At 36.9% G+C, this 14,369-nt stretch overlaps 1 protein-coding gene across 1 annotated transcript; it reads left to right on the forward strand.

Annotated features, from left to right (window-relative positions):
* The first annotated feature begins 1,953 nt into the window (after positions 1-1,953).
* On the forward strand, positions 1,954-13,753 carry LOC115918953. The gene is made up of 11 exons (XM_030995523.1): positions 1,954-2,116; positions 3,647-3,991; positions 7,063-7,401; positions 7,836-8,120; positions 8,422-8,709; positions 9,076-9,357; positions 9,857-9,877; positions 10,214-10,474; positions 10,842-10,946; positions 11,216-11,340; positions 11,690-13,753. The coding sequence occupies exons 1-11, from the start codon at positions 1,996-1,998 to the stop codon at positions 12,116-12,118; spliced, it is 2,601 nt and encodes an 866-aa protein (XP_030851383.1). The 5' UTR covers positions 1,954-1,995; the 3' UTR covers positions 12,119-13,753.
* Positions 13,754-14,369: the final 616 nt, after the last annotated feature.

The following is a 14,369-nucleotide window of genomic DNA, read 5'->3' on the forward strand; positions in this document are numbered from 1 at the left end:
ATCGGGTGTTCTAGAATGCAAGTTTCAGTATCACAAACCGAAAAGAAATATTCTCTGCATCAATCTGCTCCTCGCATGATAACAAGAATTTAATCAGGTTAATGTATGAAAATGGAAACCTACAACGGGATTGTCAACCCAGAAATGTATAAACCCAAAGCGCAAAACTCGACATCATCATGATAGTAGAGAATAATAATAATGATTTAATGAAACAGTGTAGAAGAGTACCTTGTCTATAATTTGGTAAGCATACAATGACTATGCAATGCGAAAGGAAACCCTGACAATGTTGATAATAATTATAATAATGGTAATGATGGTAATAGTATCAATGATAATGATTATATGCTGTTGTTATCATGTTACCTCGGCATTAGCCAAAGGAAAGTTTCACTCAATTGTTATTGCTTGTAAATAACTTACGAAATTGGCTATCAAGATTCATTGTGTTTATCGAGTGAAAGCAAAGCAAAGAAACAAAAGCAGATTTTCGAAAAGCCCCATCGAAACCAGACCATCTATTCACTGAACTGTACTAACAGCTAAATGTCATCTGTGTGTATTAGCGCAAATCTCAAAAGGGATGATGGGCGTACTGATACGGGAGGGGGGCTTGAGGGGAGTTGCCCCCCTCCCCCCTCACAAAAAAAAAAAAAAAAAAAAATGTTTATTTTTAATTTGATACTAATGATCTATAAATGTTGCTGAAATGACATGATTTTTCGGTATATAATTTTGTATGCGTTTGTTGGAAAATAACTCCAAAATGTAAAGTCAGGCAAAAGATATGCTTATTAGAAGCCTACATGTTAGGGCCCTCAGAACGGAGGGTCTAGGGGGGGGCTCGATCCCCCGGCCCCTCACTTTTTGAAAAATTATGTTAAAGAGAAATAGAAATACAGAAAAATAGAAAGAATGGTGACCTGTCAGTGTCACAAATGAGGTATCAAAACATGGTGATTTGACCTTATTTAAATGCCTAAACACCCTGAGCTTGCGGGGCTCCGCCCCCTGTATGCTTATCTGACCGTAATTTAATGCCTAAAAACCGTGAGCTACTCGGAGCGCTGCCCCTGGACCCCACACAAATTAGTGACCTGGCAGTCTCACAAATAAGGTATCAAAATATGCTCATCTGACCATAATTAAATGCTTAAAACTTCTAGCTCTGCCACCTGGCCCCAGGAGAACGGGCCTTTGGTGATACTTATGTGACCCTAATTAAATGCCCCAAATCCGCTAAGCTACAACCGGGGCTTTCACCCTGGTCCCACACCAATTTACACTTCACTCGCACTTAAAATTTGAGAGCGGTGTTGATTCGGATTTTTTTTTTTCGCTCCCCCCCCCCCTCCCAAAAAAAAATAACAATAATAAATACAAATCAACCGCTTTTGCTCATTACGCCACTGGATGAGATGGGGAGTGCGAGGGGTATAAGTATTCCCCACTGGCAGGAAGAGGAGGTTGTCTGAACAGTTCTAACCCCTTCCCCACCCCCCCCCCCCCACCCCCCCCCACACACACACACACACCCTTTTATAGAAACAGTCATGTTAAAATTGAAATCTTCTCTTTTTAAATGCCAGTAACAGAATAAAAATAGTTATAGAACGTCCTAAAGTGAGTCCGATTTTTTTTTCCTCGAGATCTCACATCCATAACCAGTCGTACATGTAATAATATAATAATAATATTTAATTTGTATATAGCGCTTAATACAAATGTCTCTAAGCGCTTTACAAATATACTATTACCCCGGTCATTGGATTCAGTGCTTGCCCGCACACAATGTGTGTGTGTGTTTGCGCGAGAAATTCCGGTGCTTGGTTGCTATCACCACCCCCCCCCCTCCCCCAACCACCCACCCATCACACACACACACACACTCACACTCCTCGGAACGGGTCTACGATACTGAAATCAATCATTGCAGGATTGACACTTGAATACACTCAACCTAATTCGTCGTACTTATGTTCAGCACTGTAAATGAGGAAGTCGCAATCCATAATTATGATATATCATCATATCATGCACTCGAAAGGGTGGAAGATGTTCATGACAATGGATTGTCTACTTGGTGTGGTGACGTGTTTATTAATAATAACAGGTCAGTGTCAACATTTAATCTGTTTATCTTTGTATTGTTTTGAAATTAACGAAACTATTGGGCCAAAGTAATGAATACAAAGAAACGCACTGTTGTTTTATTTCAACGATGTCCATGCAAGTTCATGTTAAAACTGAAACATTCGGTCTTTATGATGAGCATACAATGCGCCATTGAGGTGCGTACCTCTCGTATGTAATCTGTTTAGTTCGTCGGAAAAATTGGTTTATATTGTCTTAATTTAAAGTCGGTGCCGTGAAAGTGTTAATAATGGTAAACTGTATTCTATAACTGTTCATTTATTTTTTAATTTTATTTTAAATGGAACAGAGATGTTCAATGTTTGGCTAGGCGGTGTGGCGTGCGCCTGTATTCCAGCTAACAGTGGAAGTTAATAAATAATCATATCTGATTGATACACGTCTGTAAAGACCCAATCCACACACAATGTCACCTCAGCAGTACACAATTGACTGCCCTGTCCTGTTGCCCGTTTCATAAAACTTGTTCTCTATAACAACAGCTAAATTTCAATGACAAATTAGCTCTCAGCCAATTAGATGCCATGATTTCAGTAGCTTGTAACAGTAGCTTGTAACTTGTTATTGAAATCAAGTTTTATGAAACAGGGCCCAGAACTCTCCTTACAGAATCACTTGATCATACTGGTGATCAGTTCTAAAAAACAACTTCCTGTTGATATCGAAGGAGATATTGTTTGCATCTGCGCAATCATGACAATACCACCAACGAAATTATCTTGTGTTGGTCGATGTTACGGTAGGCCTATTAAATCAATTCAATTTAATTCAAGATTTATTTCAATATCCAAACATACAGTGACATACGATATAAATGGTCGACAGCTAAAGGGCTGTAAGAACCCTCACAAATGTTTATATTATGTTTTCTTGGAATTTCAATCGGAAAAAGAAAAATATCCATTAAAGGTACTATGTCCCATTTGCAGGCCAAAAAAATGAAAAAGTTAAATTCCAACTGCATTTGAAAGATAATACTAATTTAGAACTTCCCTAAAAAAGGTGGGGCTTGAAAATGTCTTCAAGTGGGAAAATAATGACTATTAGTTGTCAAATTGACTTTAGGGCTATAGAGCCCAAAAGTAATAGTCTTGATTTTCAGACAATTGTACCGAATGGTCATATGTTTTATGCTGCGCAAAGATTCAATCAGTTTAATCTTGGCCATCACAAGAAGTGGGTTATTGATGTAGACAAATGCTCATGTACCCTTTACAACTCTTTTCATGTATGTTATTACCAAAGAAGAAAAAAGTCAGTCAGTCACTCAATAGTGTCTGACAGTGAAGTCTAGCAAGTAAACAGGTTTCCTTGCATAATTTGAATATGAGGACACTGCTAACGTTTAAATTTCACAGATAGGACATACATGACATATTCATAATTCCTGCAAACTTCTACAGCATTTGAGGTTGGCTGCAAAAGGGACATAGTACCTTTAATAAATGACAATTCTGACACTTGAAATATTTTCTGAATATCTTTACAGGATCTGTTGCTTTGGTTGTGACGAGTGGAGGACCTGTTACCACCTTCGTCGGCGGGCAATCCGAGATGACATGCTCCTTCTCTCCTACCAACTCACAAGGGTCATCATTTGCTTGGTCTTTTGACGGTCAAAATGGACACAGCAGTCAGATCGGCACCTGTGACATCACACAATGTACGCCGGCAAATCCAGCTCGGCACCAATTGGTCAAATCGGCTGATAATGACATGGGTAGGATGAAACTCATCGTGTTTGATACGGTTTCATCGGATGTTGGGAATTACACCTGTTTGGTCTCGACCAGTGAGGATGCTCAATCGGCCCTGGTGAAACTCAACGTTACTGGTAAGAGCCCGATAAAATCATTATGCAGGCGTCGTCGTGACGTAGTGTGAATCTGCGCTATTAGAAGCTTTTAGATTTGCACGTAGACATAGTGGACTGCTACGTGTGAACTCCTTTTAAGGCATTGTGACGTCCTTATAAGGCACTGCCAGTGCCTTAAAAGGACGTCACATAGCAGTCCATTATGTCGACGTGCAAATCTAACAGTATATTAAGCGGGTTCTGGTACGATTGGGGTTGTTATTGTTTTGTTTTGTTTTGTTTTTATGGCGTTCATTCAGTACTGAATACATACGATTTATCTTCAATTATATAAGATAATTCCGTTATCAATGAAAAAAACTGAAACTAACAAATTTTATTCACCAGTACTGCAATTTATTAAAAGTCTCTCGATGGTTTACAAATTCGTAGTTCTGTTTTATCCCGTTTAATCTGGTTAGACCATTCCGGTTGCATTTTTTTGTCAAAGAAGCGAAAACAAATTCCTGAGGCCTTTTTTCTTTACTTGTAGGCATACGTACCAGCTGGCCTCTTATTCAAAATTGTATTTGAAGCTACCTAGTAAAATGGCATATTGAGCCTTCTGTGAAAACTTGAAAAGTATTCTTTTCGATTCTTCCATTGTGGTTGTGTCTAAATCTGAGAAGAGAATTGCTCTTTCAACAATGAAATATAAAATGTTCTTCTGTTTCAGTGATGTTATAATAATCACAGTTTTCTGTTCCACAGAAACCTACGTTTGCCTTTTATTGGTTCAGTTAAAAAAAACACCCATTCTTAATCTTTGTAATATTTCTTCACTGTATCTGTTAACCTTGTTCGATATTCCATCTTTCTTCCCAAATTGTACGTACTTTTTTTTTTACTCAGTTTTGATTTCAGTTCTTACACATCGCAATCATTGTTAACTTATATGTTTTTTCTTTAATGCTCTCTTTGCAACACAATCTACTACTTCATTTCCCATTAGTACTAGTCCACAGTGAGATGGGATCCATTCTAAATTTATGTTCATAAATTATCTCTATATTGAAGATGTGTTATATTTATCAGTATTTCTACCACAACATTTTCTTTTTTCTGAGACTCTATGGCAATCAATTGCACTTGGAGAATCTGAAAGAAGAATAATACCAACATAAATATTCAAGTTTTCAATCCAATCTAAGGCCATAATAATGGCCGCCTGCTGTGCCCTGTATGACGATGTGCCATTGTGTAATCTTTTCTGTTCATGCATTTTCATCGATGGAACGTCGCTTGGGATCTTTAGATCCGTCTGTGTATATATTTAATGGTGTTTTATACCTAGTCTTTATTACATATCGAGATTAGGCTTTTTTGATAGTGTGGGTTGTCATTCGCGCTGATATATTATGTAATACAGTTGATAAAGTGGGTGGTATGTAATGCCATGGTGGGCATGGTATTTTGTTATTTTCGTCAACCTTATCCGATTGCTCGACCATTTTCGCATGTAATATTCTAAGACCAAAGGGCTTATTTCCATTCCATTTTTAAAGATATTCATAATTTCAACAGTTGTTTGTATATTTTGGACTGGGTACTGGGGGCTGATTTCACCAAAAAATAGTATTTATTCGTCAACATTGTTCACCTTATGGCTAGAGGTTCTTCTCCTTTTTTTAAAGCAATGTTTGTTATGAAGTTACAATAGGGACACCAGTTATTGTTAAAGCTTGATGTTGTACCGAGTTAAACGTATTCTTCACTAAGTATGAAGCCGGATCAGATCTTTAGCAGCCATAGTTTAAAAAGTCATTTTCCCATGTTTCCAGTTATTTTCTACAAAACATTCAATTTCATTTTACATCTTTCTTTTTTTTCTTCTTTTTTTAAAAAACTACATCCTGAACTTGTACTTCTGGACAGAAGGCAAGGGTATTCTTTCAAGTTTCAGTTCCATTTGTTTGTAATATTTTTTGTAAACAGAACTGAAACTACTTTTTCATGAGATATTGCAATTCCCCAGTAATTATACCATTTTTATTTTCACTTCCTTTTCCAATGGTATATCATGCATTATAATGTTGAATAAAATTTGACTGAGGGCACTTCCTTGTGGTAATCCACTTGAATAGGGATGTTTAAGTTAGTGTTTGCCTATTCCTCACTTGGAAGGTTCTTTTCTGTAATAATCTCTTAATAAATGTAAACATATTTCCTTTTACTCTTTCCTTTTACTAGTATGTGTAATTTATATGATAAACCACAACCGAACATATGCCTTATTTATATCACAAAAACAAACTAGAGTATGTTCATGATTCCCTAAGCTTTGCTAAATACTATTTTGAAGTATTATAACAATTATTATATGTAGAGCTACTTCCTCCTCTGAATTCACACTGTATGCTTGGAAGAATACTTTTATATTCTGAATACCATCTATTCTTCTATAAACAATCTTTTTCAAAATCTTAAAAAAAGACTGGAGTTAATGTTAATTCATTGCATTGTCAATAACTATCGAGATTAATATGCTTAATCTTATGGAGGCACAGCCGTTCTTCCCCCTCTCTTCCCCAGAGGAAAAAAGCGCTTGTCTGCATTTGTTCGCACTAATACCGGGCTTGAGATACAGGTGATATTTCCGAAATCATTGCATTGAAGAAATACAAATGTCCCCCCCCCCCCCCCGCCCATCCGTTAAGAAAATCATGAAATATTTCCCTAACCTGTCTCCTTCTATTTTTCTTTTTTTGTGAGTGTGTGTGCGAGCGGGGGTTAAATAGAATAAAAACTTTGCGTTTCCCAAAATGATCAAAGAGTCTTTCTTTTCTTTCCAATTTTGGCAATAATGAAGGCGTGAGATCATTATACATGTACAATACAAACAACCACGAAAATACAATAAAGAAAAGAAACATGGATGATGTCAGCTAGTTTCTTAACATGCATGTTTCTAATATGAAAACCGATTCTACCTCATAAAATTATGATATTTAATAGAACAAAACATCGACATGACTAAAATTTTGTTTGTGCTAGCTAAGAATTCAGCTTATTCCTTTTTTAGACCTCTTGTCATTTTCCTCTTGTTGCAGAATGTTCTGTCCACCACCCTACCATAGATTGCCCCGGCGAAGTAAGTATCAGTTCTTTCATGGATCTCTCATGTTCGTACCTCACACCTGACCAGTCTCCTAGTAAGCTCACACGGATCGCCAATATATATCTTACAGACTCTTTGGAAACTCCCTTTGCAAGCGTGCCGAACTTTGACATTTATGTGAACGTCAGCAGGCAGAGTATTCCAAATGTCACCGAGGTAGCAACCGGACTGCGACTGACGTCGATTTGCTGTAGGAGTGAGTCCTCTCTGACATGCAGGGCACCTGATGGACAAAACTTATGTTCTGACGTCTGCATTACCAATGTGCTGTGTAAGTTTAGCAGAGAAAACATGTTTGCCTTCCAATGCCGTATATCATAATGGTACATTAAAGACTAGTGCACAGTCTTGTTCTAAGTGAACCGTAACCATGCTTGGTTTGTCCATACGTAGGCTAAATGAGATGAGGCTTGAATGTAGGTAGGTTTATCGACTATTCCAACGTCAAACAGTTTGACACTGTCTCTGTGACTTTATCTCATTGTGAAAATATCAAGCTTATTCTAGATAGCCTCGACTCCAAGGGGGAACAACGTTGGATGTAGCATGTAAGTGTAATTATTGAAGAGACTATTCGATTCAATTTCAAAACAGAACGTGGTAGTGGGGTAGACTGAACATGATGAAGCAATGAATATCTTGTAAATCAACATTTCCACCAACATTTCAGCCTTTTCAAACATCCCTTTAACATCAAATCTGCAGATCCACCTTCTGACATCGTCTTGACACAATCCCCACCGGAACCTTGGCAGGAAGGCTCGCAGGATGCCTCCATCCTCTGCCAGTCGAATGGTTTTCCATCACCAACCGTCGCCTGGCGGAGAGTTCTCTCGGGCGGCTTACCTGGAGAAGTCCTGGCGAACGGTACAGGGATGTCCAGATTGTCCTTCCCGGAGATTCAGCGTCATCTTGCTGGAGTGTACCGATGTGAAGCCGATAATCACATGGAGTCGAAAGAGATAAAAACGAAAAACATCTCGGTACAATGTGAGCTCCTTTTCTACGTCCGTGTGTAGTTCTTGTAGGAATGATGTAATCAGTAATCATAATATGACATATTCACAAGTTACAGTAACCTTGGACCTAATTTACAATCTATAACCTTCTAAGAACCTCCGAAATTAATAATTGATAATGTTTTACATGGGACATAACCTTTTATTTGATGATGATGATTTTGATGACTCAACAGCATTTGTATTGCGCCATATATCTGTTTGAAAAAACATTCAAGAGGTAGATATTAATCATTTGGAGTACTGGAATACTTTTTAATTAAAAAATGCAGATCCCCCACACATTGATCGCCGGGTGTCCGTCGTTCATTCCGATGAAGGGACCGTAGCCGTCCTATCGTGTATCGTCGACTCCAATCCTTCAACGACATCAATGATCACGTGGTCCACTCCTAACCAATCACCGATCGCTACCAATGTGACACGACACTCTGAGACAGAACTGGAAAGCAGATTGGTGTTTACAGAGAAGGTCCACAGGGGTGTCTATGGAAACTATACTTGTACCGCCATCAATGCACTAGGGAGAGATTCGTTTGTAATTCAGCTGACTGGATACTGTAAGATATTGCACATCTATGATTTTGGATCTTCTTAAGAATGGAATTCTAATTGTAATGCCATGACATTTTTCAAAAAACTTCAAGGATTGTCCTTCAGTTTATTTACTAAATTTGTCCCAAACCCTATTACTGTATGTTAATGATAGGCCACTTGCTCAATCTAAGAAGCAACAATTTGAATGATTTAGTGCACTTTGGCATTTCTTATCAATGATCATTCCACGAAGAAGAGACCATTGTCATTGGCAAATTTACAACAATATTGACTTAGACAAACCACCGTTCTTTACAAGAGAATGAAGTGTGGAATATATTTCAGAAGCTACATGATAACAAAATTTCGTTCAAATTCTATCACAAAAGGTTATCCTGATCCTCCGTACAACTTGCGAGTTGTCAGCTTCTCGGATACGTCTCTCACTCTCTCCTGGAGTCCGGGCCAAGATGGCGGCTTGCCGGTGACGTTCGTCTTTTCTTATTGTGTCAACGTCACCCAGACGGAAAGGTGTCGCAAAGAGCAGGGTGTAACGGATCAGCAGTTCACACTCGATGGCCTTAACAACTATACTATTTACAGAATTACCGTCCTCGCAGAAAATGACATCGGGAGCAGTGGAAATGTTGACATCTTTGCATCTACTGCTCGTAAGTCGCCAAAGGGTGGACCTGTTACATTATTAACTAAATTGTGATTTCAGCCATAAGCAATATGACGATATACCAAACAGTGCCTGAAACACAATTGGAGACAGAGAATATAATATTGTCAGGCCCTGAAATGTTGGACGACGAGAAATTGGTCAAGATATAAAACTGCAAGTAAATACTTCAATGATTTATGTAAAACATACTCGAGCATTGACCCCGTAATTAGTTGTTACTCTAAAATCCGGTAATTCAAGAAGTTTTGTCATGTTAGCCCCAGTCAGCCAACGTCGCTTTCCATTGAATAAATCACCTACGTACTTGTCAGAAATGATTGCTGAGACATTAGTACCAACATGTGATTGCTAAAAAACCGTTTGAAAGATCAGGGCACCACTAAATTGTGGCTAGTATAAGTAAAACAGTCGTGTAAGCGTATAGACTTTGGTAAAACAAAGGCATTTATGGAGGTTTCGTTCTGTTTTTATTTTTCTTGCAGCGGGGACTGTGGATGATATTGGTAAGTCTGTGATCTTATTTATTTTTAATAAAACCAGTTTTCAAATTATACTAAGTGCCAGGCGTCATTTCCTAATGCCGCGTTAGGGGGAAGCACAAAGCATTTTCCTTATATGGCATTGCTGTTATGATGCCAAAGTGAGAATTGTAATGTAAATAGAAACCTAGATATCCTTCCTGTTTCAATCGAAGTGTAGAATAAAATGCCAATGACAGTATTGCGATCAATTATTACAAGAATTTCCTCGAGTGGAAGATTGTAAATACTGAGTTAATCTTGCTTGAAATATGGTAAATCTTGCATTGTATCTATTTACATATTCCCTTTCTTTATCAGGTATAAGTGCAACATATGAGATGAAATCGGGAAGACTCGACATTTCTTCGACTGACAGTGATACAAGCGACCTTTGCATCCATGCTGAGTATCATGTTGGAGGGTTGCGTAATAGGAATGAGACGTGTTTACTTCCGGGTCAGACGGTGTACATCCGGAATGGCGCCAGAGAGCATCAGCTTTGGCTGGTTGTATGTGGGCGTGGCGTGTGCAGCGCTTCATCTCGTGTGAAGTACCTGGAGAACAGCGATGAAAGATGGAGTATGTATATAACCTGTCAGACAATCAATCAAAAATAAGATTTGTTGAAATGTTGACAACCCTTTGAGACAAACCTAGCTAGACACGCCATTAAACACACGCGAAAACCAACCCATACCCACACACCCACATAGACATACACACAATAATATATGTGTCTAATATAACGTGAGATGTAGTGATGGTAGGCCGTAATTTGTACGAGAGAATATGAGACTATTTCGAACTAGAATTAATTAATTTTTACATTCATTTCATACTATAGCCATTAAGATAGCTGGAACATACTTATCTCGTAATCACTTTACAAGAATTACTTTTCTTCATTATTTTTGAAATGATTTATTTTCTATATTATTTGTTCTAGGTCTGCTTTTCATCTTGGTTATTACACTGGGCGGATGTCTGGGAGTCACTGTGTTAGTCCTTCTCTTCTTCGGCTCGTATCGCTTAATATCCCAAGAAAGACGATGTAAGAACGAATTTCACTGTTTATAATCAAACATAAATTGCCTTAAATCTGTAAGCGCTTCTTTCTAATAAAGACCAGCTGTTTTAAAAACAAAATTGATTTAGGTTCTATATGAGGATAACTAATACAAATAATAACAAAATGCTTCTCTAAATTTTGTTCAAAGATTTCCAGTAACATTTTAGAGGACAGCTCGGTGGCCCAATTTTCTAATTTCAAATTGATATAGAACAAATAATGATATATTTTTACTTTCTTTTAATTTCAAGCATGGAATTCTTTGGACTCAGACGGCATGTCGACTATTCAACGTGCTCTTCCCATTCCCCCAGCATGCGCCCTTGCGATAGGAATTGGGTCCTCGTCTCTCAGAAAGGATGATGACACGGAAATTGTAAGTAATTCTTTGGCAAGAGAAGTTATAATTTTGATAGATTCTACATTTCTCTTTCAACTTTTCTGCAAAATATACACATGTATGATAATGTACTTTCCTTGGTTCTAGCTAAGTTATTTTAATTTGAAATGAGTTTTATTGGATGCACCGAACAAAACAAGAATAAAAGGAAGACAACAAAACTAAACGAATGTAACAAGCCATCTATACTGCAATCATGGTCGGAACAATATCGTTTAAAAATATGTAATGATTGTTAATGTAATCTGTGTTTTAACTAAATTATTAGAAAAGAACGTTACAAATCATAATTCTGATTGGCCGTTATCTTCATGTTTTCAATCAGAACTATGATGCGATAGAGAACATCAAGGGTAAGGAGATAAGTGATAACCAGCGTAACGCAAGCATAAATGCCTCGAAGAACACCACCACTCAATCAACAACGAAGTCCCCTCAAGACGATGTGTTTCCTCGTACACTAGACGGCTACATGAAGATGGATGCAGGCAAGACTACCATTCCTCAAGACCAAGGCACATACACCACTCAATTGCATTCTGGACTTAACGCAGGAAAGGAACCAGAGGCATTTCCCTACGGATACAAAATCGACCAGAGTTCCGTGACGAGCATGATTTTCAAGGATGTTGACCTGCCTCGCATCGAGGTCAACAATGATACCTACGCTGTCGCCGAACGCAACAAGGAAACGGTTTCTGACTACATGGTACCGACCAGTCCAGGGTGTGATGTTCAAGACACTGCAATGTGATATTGTTAAAAACCCCTTCCAAGTCAACTGCTTCTCATCCACACCGGACGCTTCCATATTCCGTAAGGTTTAAAAGACAGTTAACGCGATTTATATGAGCACCTCTACCAGCTTTGTACAAAAATATTAGACAACACACTTTCATTTTGTGAGATAAAAAGTCACCGGTGTTGTGAAAGGCCAGGGCGAGTCGGTCATCTTCACTCATAATTATATTCTAGGACACATTCCATAGCTTTGCGGTATCTTATTTAATTCATTTATTTCGTTTTATTTCAACAGAGTAGCCCAATCAGTAGTTAAAATACTGTTATACTTGGGGGTCCTGCACAACATAAAAAATATATTAAGAAATACATATGTATGAAAACATCATTACATGGTTTCTGTGTCAATTAGTTTGATAAATTCAGTTTAAAACATTATTAATTTGTATATACCATATATTTCAATATCTGGTTGATGAACAAGTGGAATGAACACACATATTGAATGTGCCCTTTAAATTGTTTGGTACCCAAAAAGTCAAAAGTGGTCTAAAAATTAACGACCGCTAAGTGTTTCTTGTATAAAAATTAATCTTCGCGTAATTCATTTAGTGTAAGTTAATCAAACAACAACATGTGTCATAAATAAGGGTCCTCCAACGTGTCTACATGGTATGAAACATCTATGGGTACATGAATACAATTTAGGGAAATGGCTTGACACCAAGCTGTTCAAGAAAAATGCAAAAACGTTTTGAATACTTAATCGAAATACTGACGAAAGATGAAATGCAGCCTAGGGCTGTACAAATTAGGAAAAATGTTTCTTTGTTAGTATTACAGTACTGTATAGTCTTTGGGAGTGGTGTTCAAATTTAAGCAATCTCATAATTCTTTTTCTTTTTTGTATGCTGGTACATCAACTTATAAATAGCGCACGAAATATACTGATATATATTCGGAAGCACTGGTTAAAAGTATTTGAAAGAGTTTTCTCTTGGAATGTTATGAACTGCAATATCTTCTATATACATTTTGCACTGATTTAATATTTCGATGGTTGTCGATTATTACTCACACATGTAAATAATCATTTTAAATTTTGAAGCGATATAATGCAAACCAAATAAGCTAGGTGTATTAGATTCATTAAGGCTGAACTACGTTATATGATGTTTAATTATTTGAAATAAAAATTACGGGATTTCAGATTAATGACAATATAGTGTCGATTTTCTAGCAAAAAAGGCATAAACAAAGACAGAACAAATAAATCAAACACACTTAAATATATCGAGACAGCACAAGAAAAAAAATATCCTCGTTGCTTTAATTATGCGCATCCAAGAACTTTTATGAACCTTCTTTCAAATTTTAACAAGATGGTTATAAGAAAGACATGTTTTGGAGAAAAAAAAGATTGGTATTGTAAATTTAAATATGTGGGATCCTATTGTCATGGTTTTTTGGTTCAAGCTAGAGTCTAGTTCAATGCTTCATTATAATGTTTTTCAAGAAATGAAGCATCTTTCTAAAAATTAAATGTTACCACTTGTTTTATATTGTGTGCTTAAACTACTTTCGTCATCGCCCTACCAAATTTCAATCATATTGTCTTACTATTATTTATTTGTGTAATGTATATAAAGCTCAAGTGATTAAAAACAAAAAAATGTGTGATGCTTTTTCATTGTAAAAATATAATATATACTTGTTGGAAATTGAAGTTTTTCATATGGTATCTTTTGAACTTAAGTAAATACTCATTTGATTGACATTAAACGGTTTATCATCGTTGCAATTTCCAATTTTTGTACATATTTCCTCTAATATTTCCTTTTTCAAAAGTACTATCTTACGTATCCAATCACTTATTGTAGTTGTATATTTATGTATTTATAGATCTACCTTTAAAAAAAAAAAACTTTGGATACGAAAAGAACTGATAATTAGCTTGTATCTTCGAGAGCAAAATAAAACAAAAACAAAACAAAATCTAGCCTTACGTAGTGAAACTTGCCTTCCTGTCGAAATACGTAAACACTTTTTCAACTTGTTTATTAATTTTATCTTGGTTACCGGAGCCCACTGACACACAACACTGTCTACTAATTATTACCATTAATGAGTGTTATCTACTTGTGGTGCTTTCGTTTTCGATTACTTGAAGCTTCCCCCTTAGACATTATCTGTTGCAATATTGCATACGCGGTTCTATGTTTATCCAAGTTAATCAGACAATTTAATTTCTCTCCATATTATTC

The sequence above is a fragment of the Strongylocentrotus purpuratus genome, unplaced genomic scaffold, assembly GCF_000002235.5.
Source record: "Strongylocentrotus purpuratus isolate Spur 01 unplaced genomic scaffold, Spur_5.0 spur5_scaffold_21, whole genome shotgun sequence".
NCBI classification, from domain to species: domain Eukaryota; kingdom Metazoa; phylum Echinodermata; class Echinoidea; order Camarodonta; family Strongylocentrotidae; genus Strongylocentrotus; species Strongylocentrotus purpuratus.

Excerpts from the sequence above, each read along its gene's own strand:
- LOC115918953 (XM_030995523.1), top strand. The coding sequence starts at position 1,996 with ATGAGGAAGTCGCAATCCATAATTATGATATATCATCATATCATGCAC. Across the intron at positions 3,992-7,062 it reads GGTGAAACTCAACGTTACTG|AATGTTCTGTCCACCACCCT; the intron begins GTAAGAGCCCGA and ends CTCTTGTTGCAG. Across the intron at positions 8,710-9,075 it reads AATTCAGCTGACTGGATACT|GTTATCCTGATCCTCCGTAC; the intron begins GTAAGATATTGC and ends CTATCACAAAAG.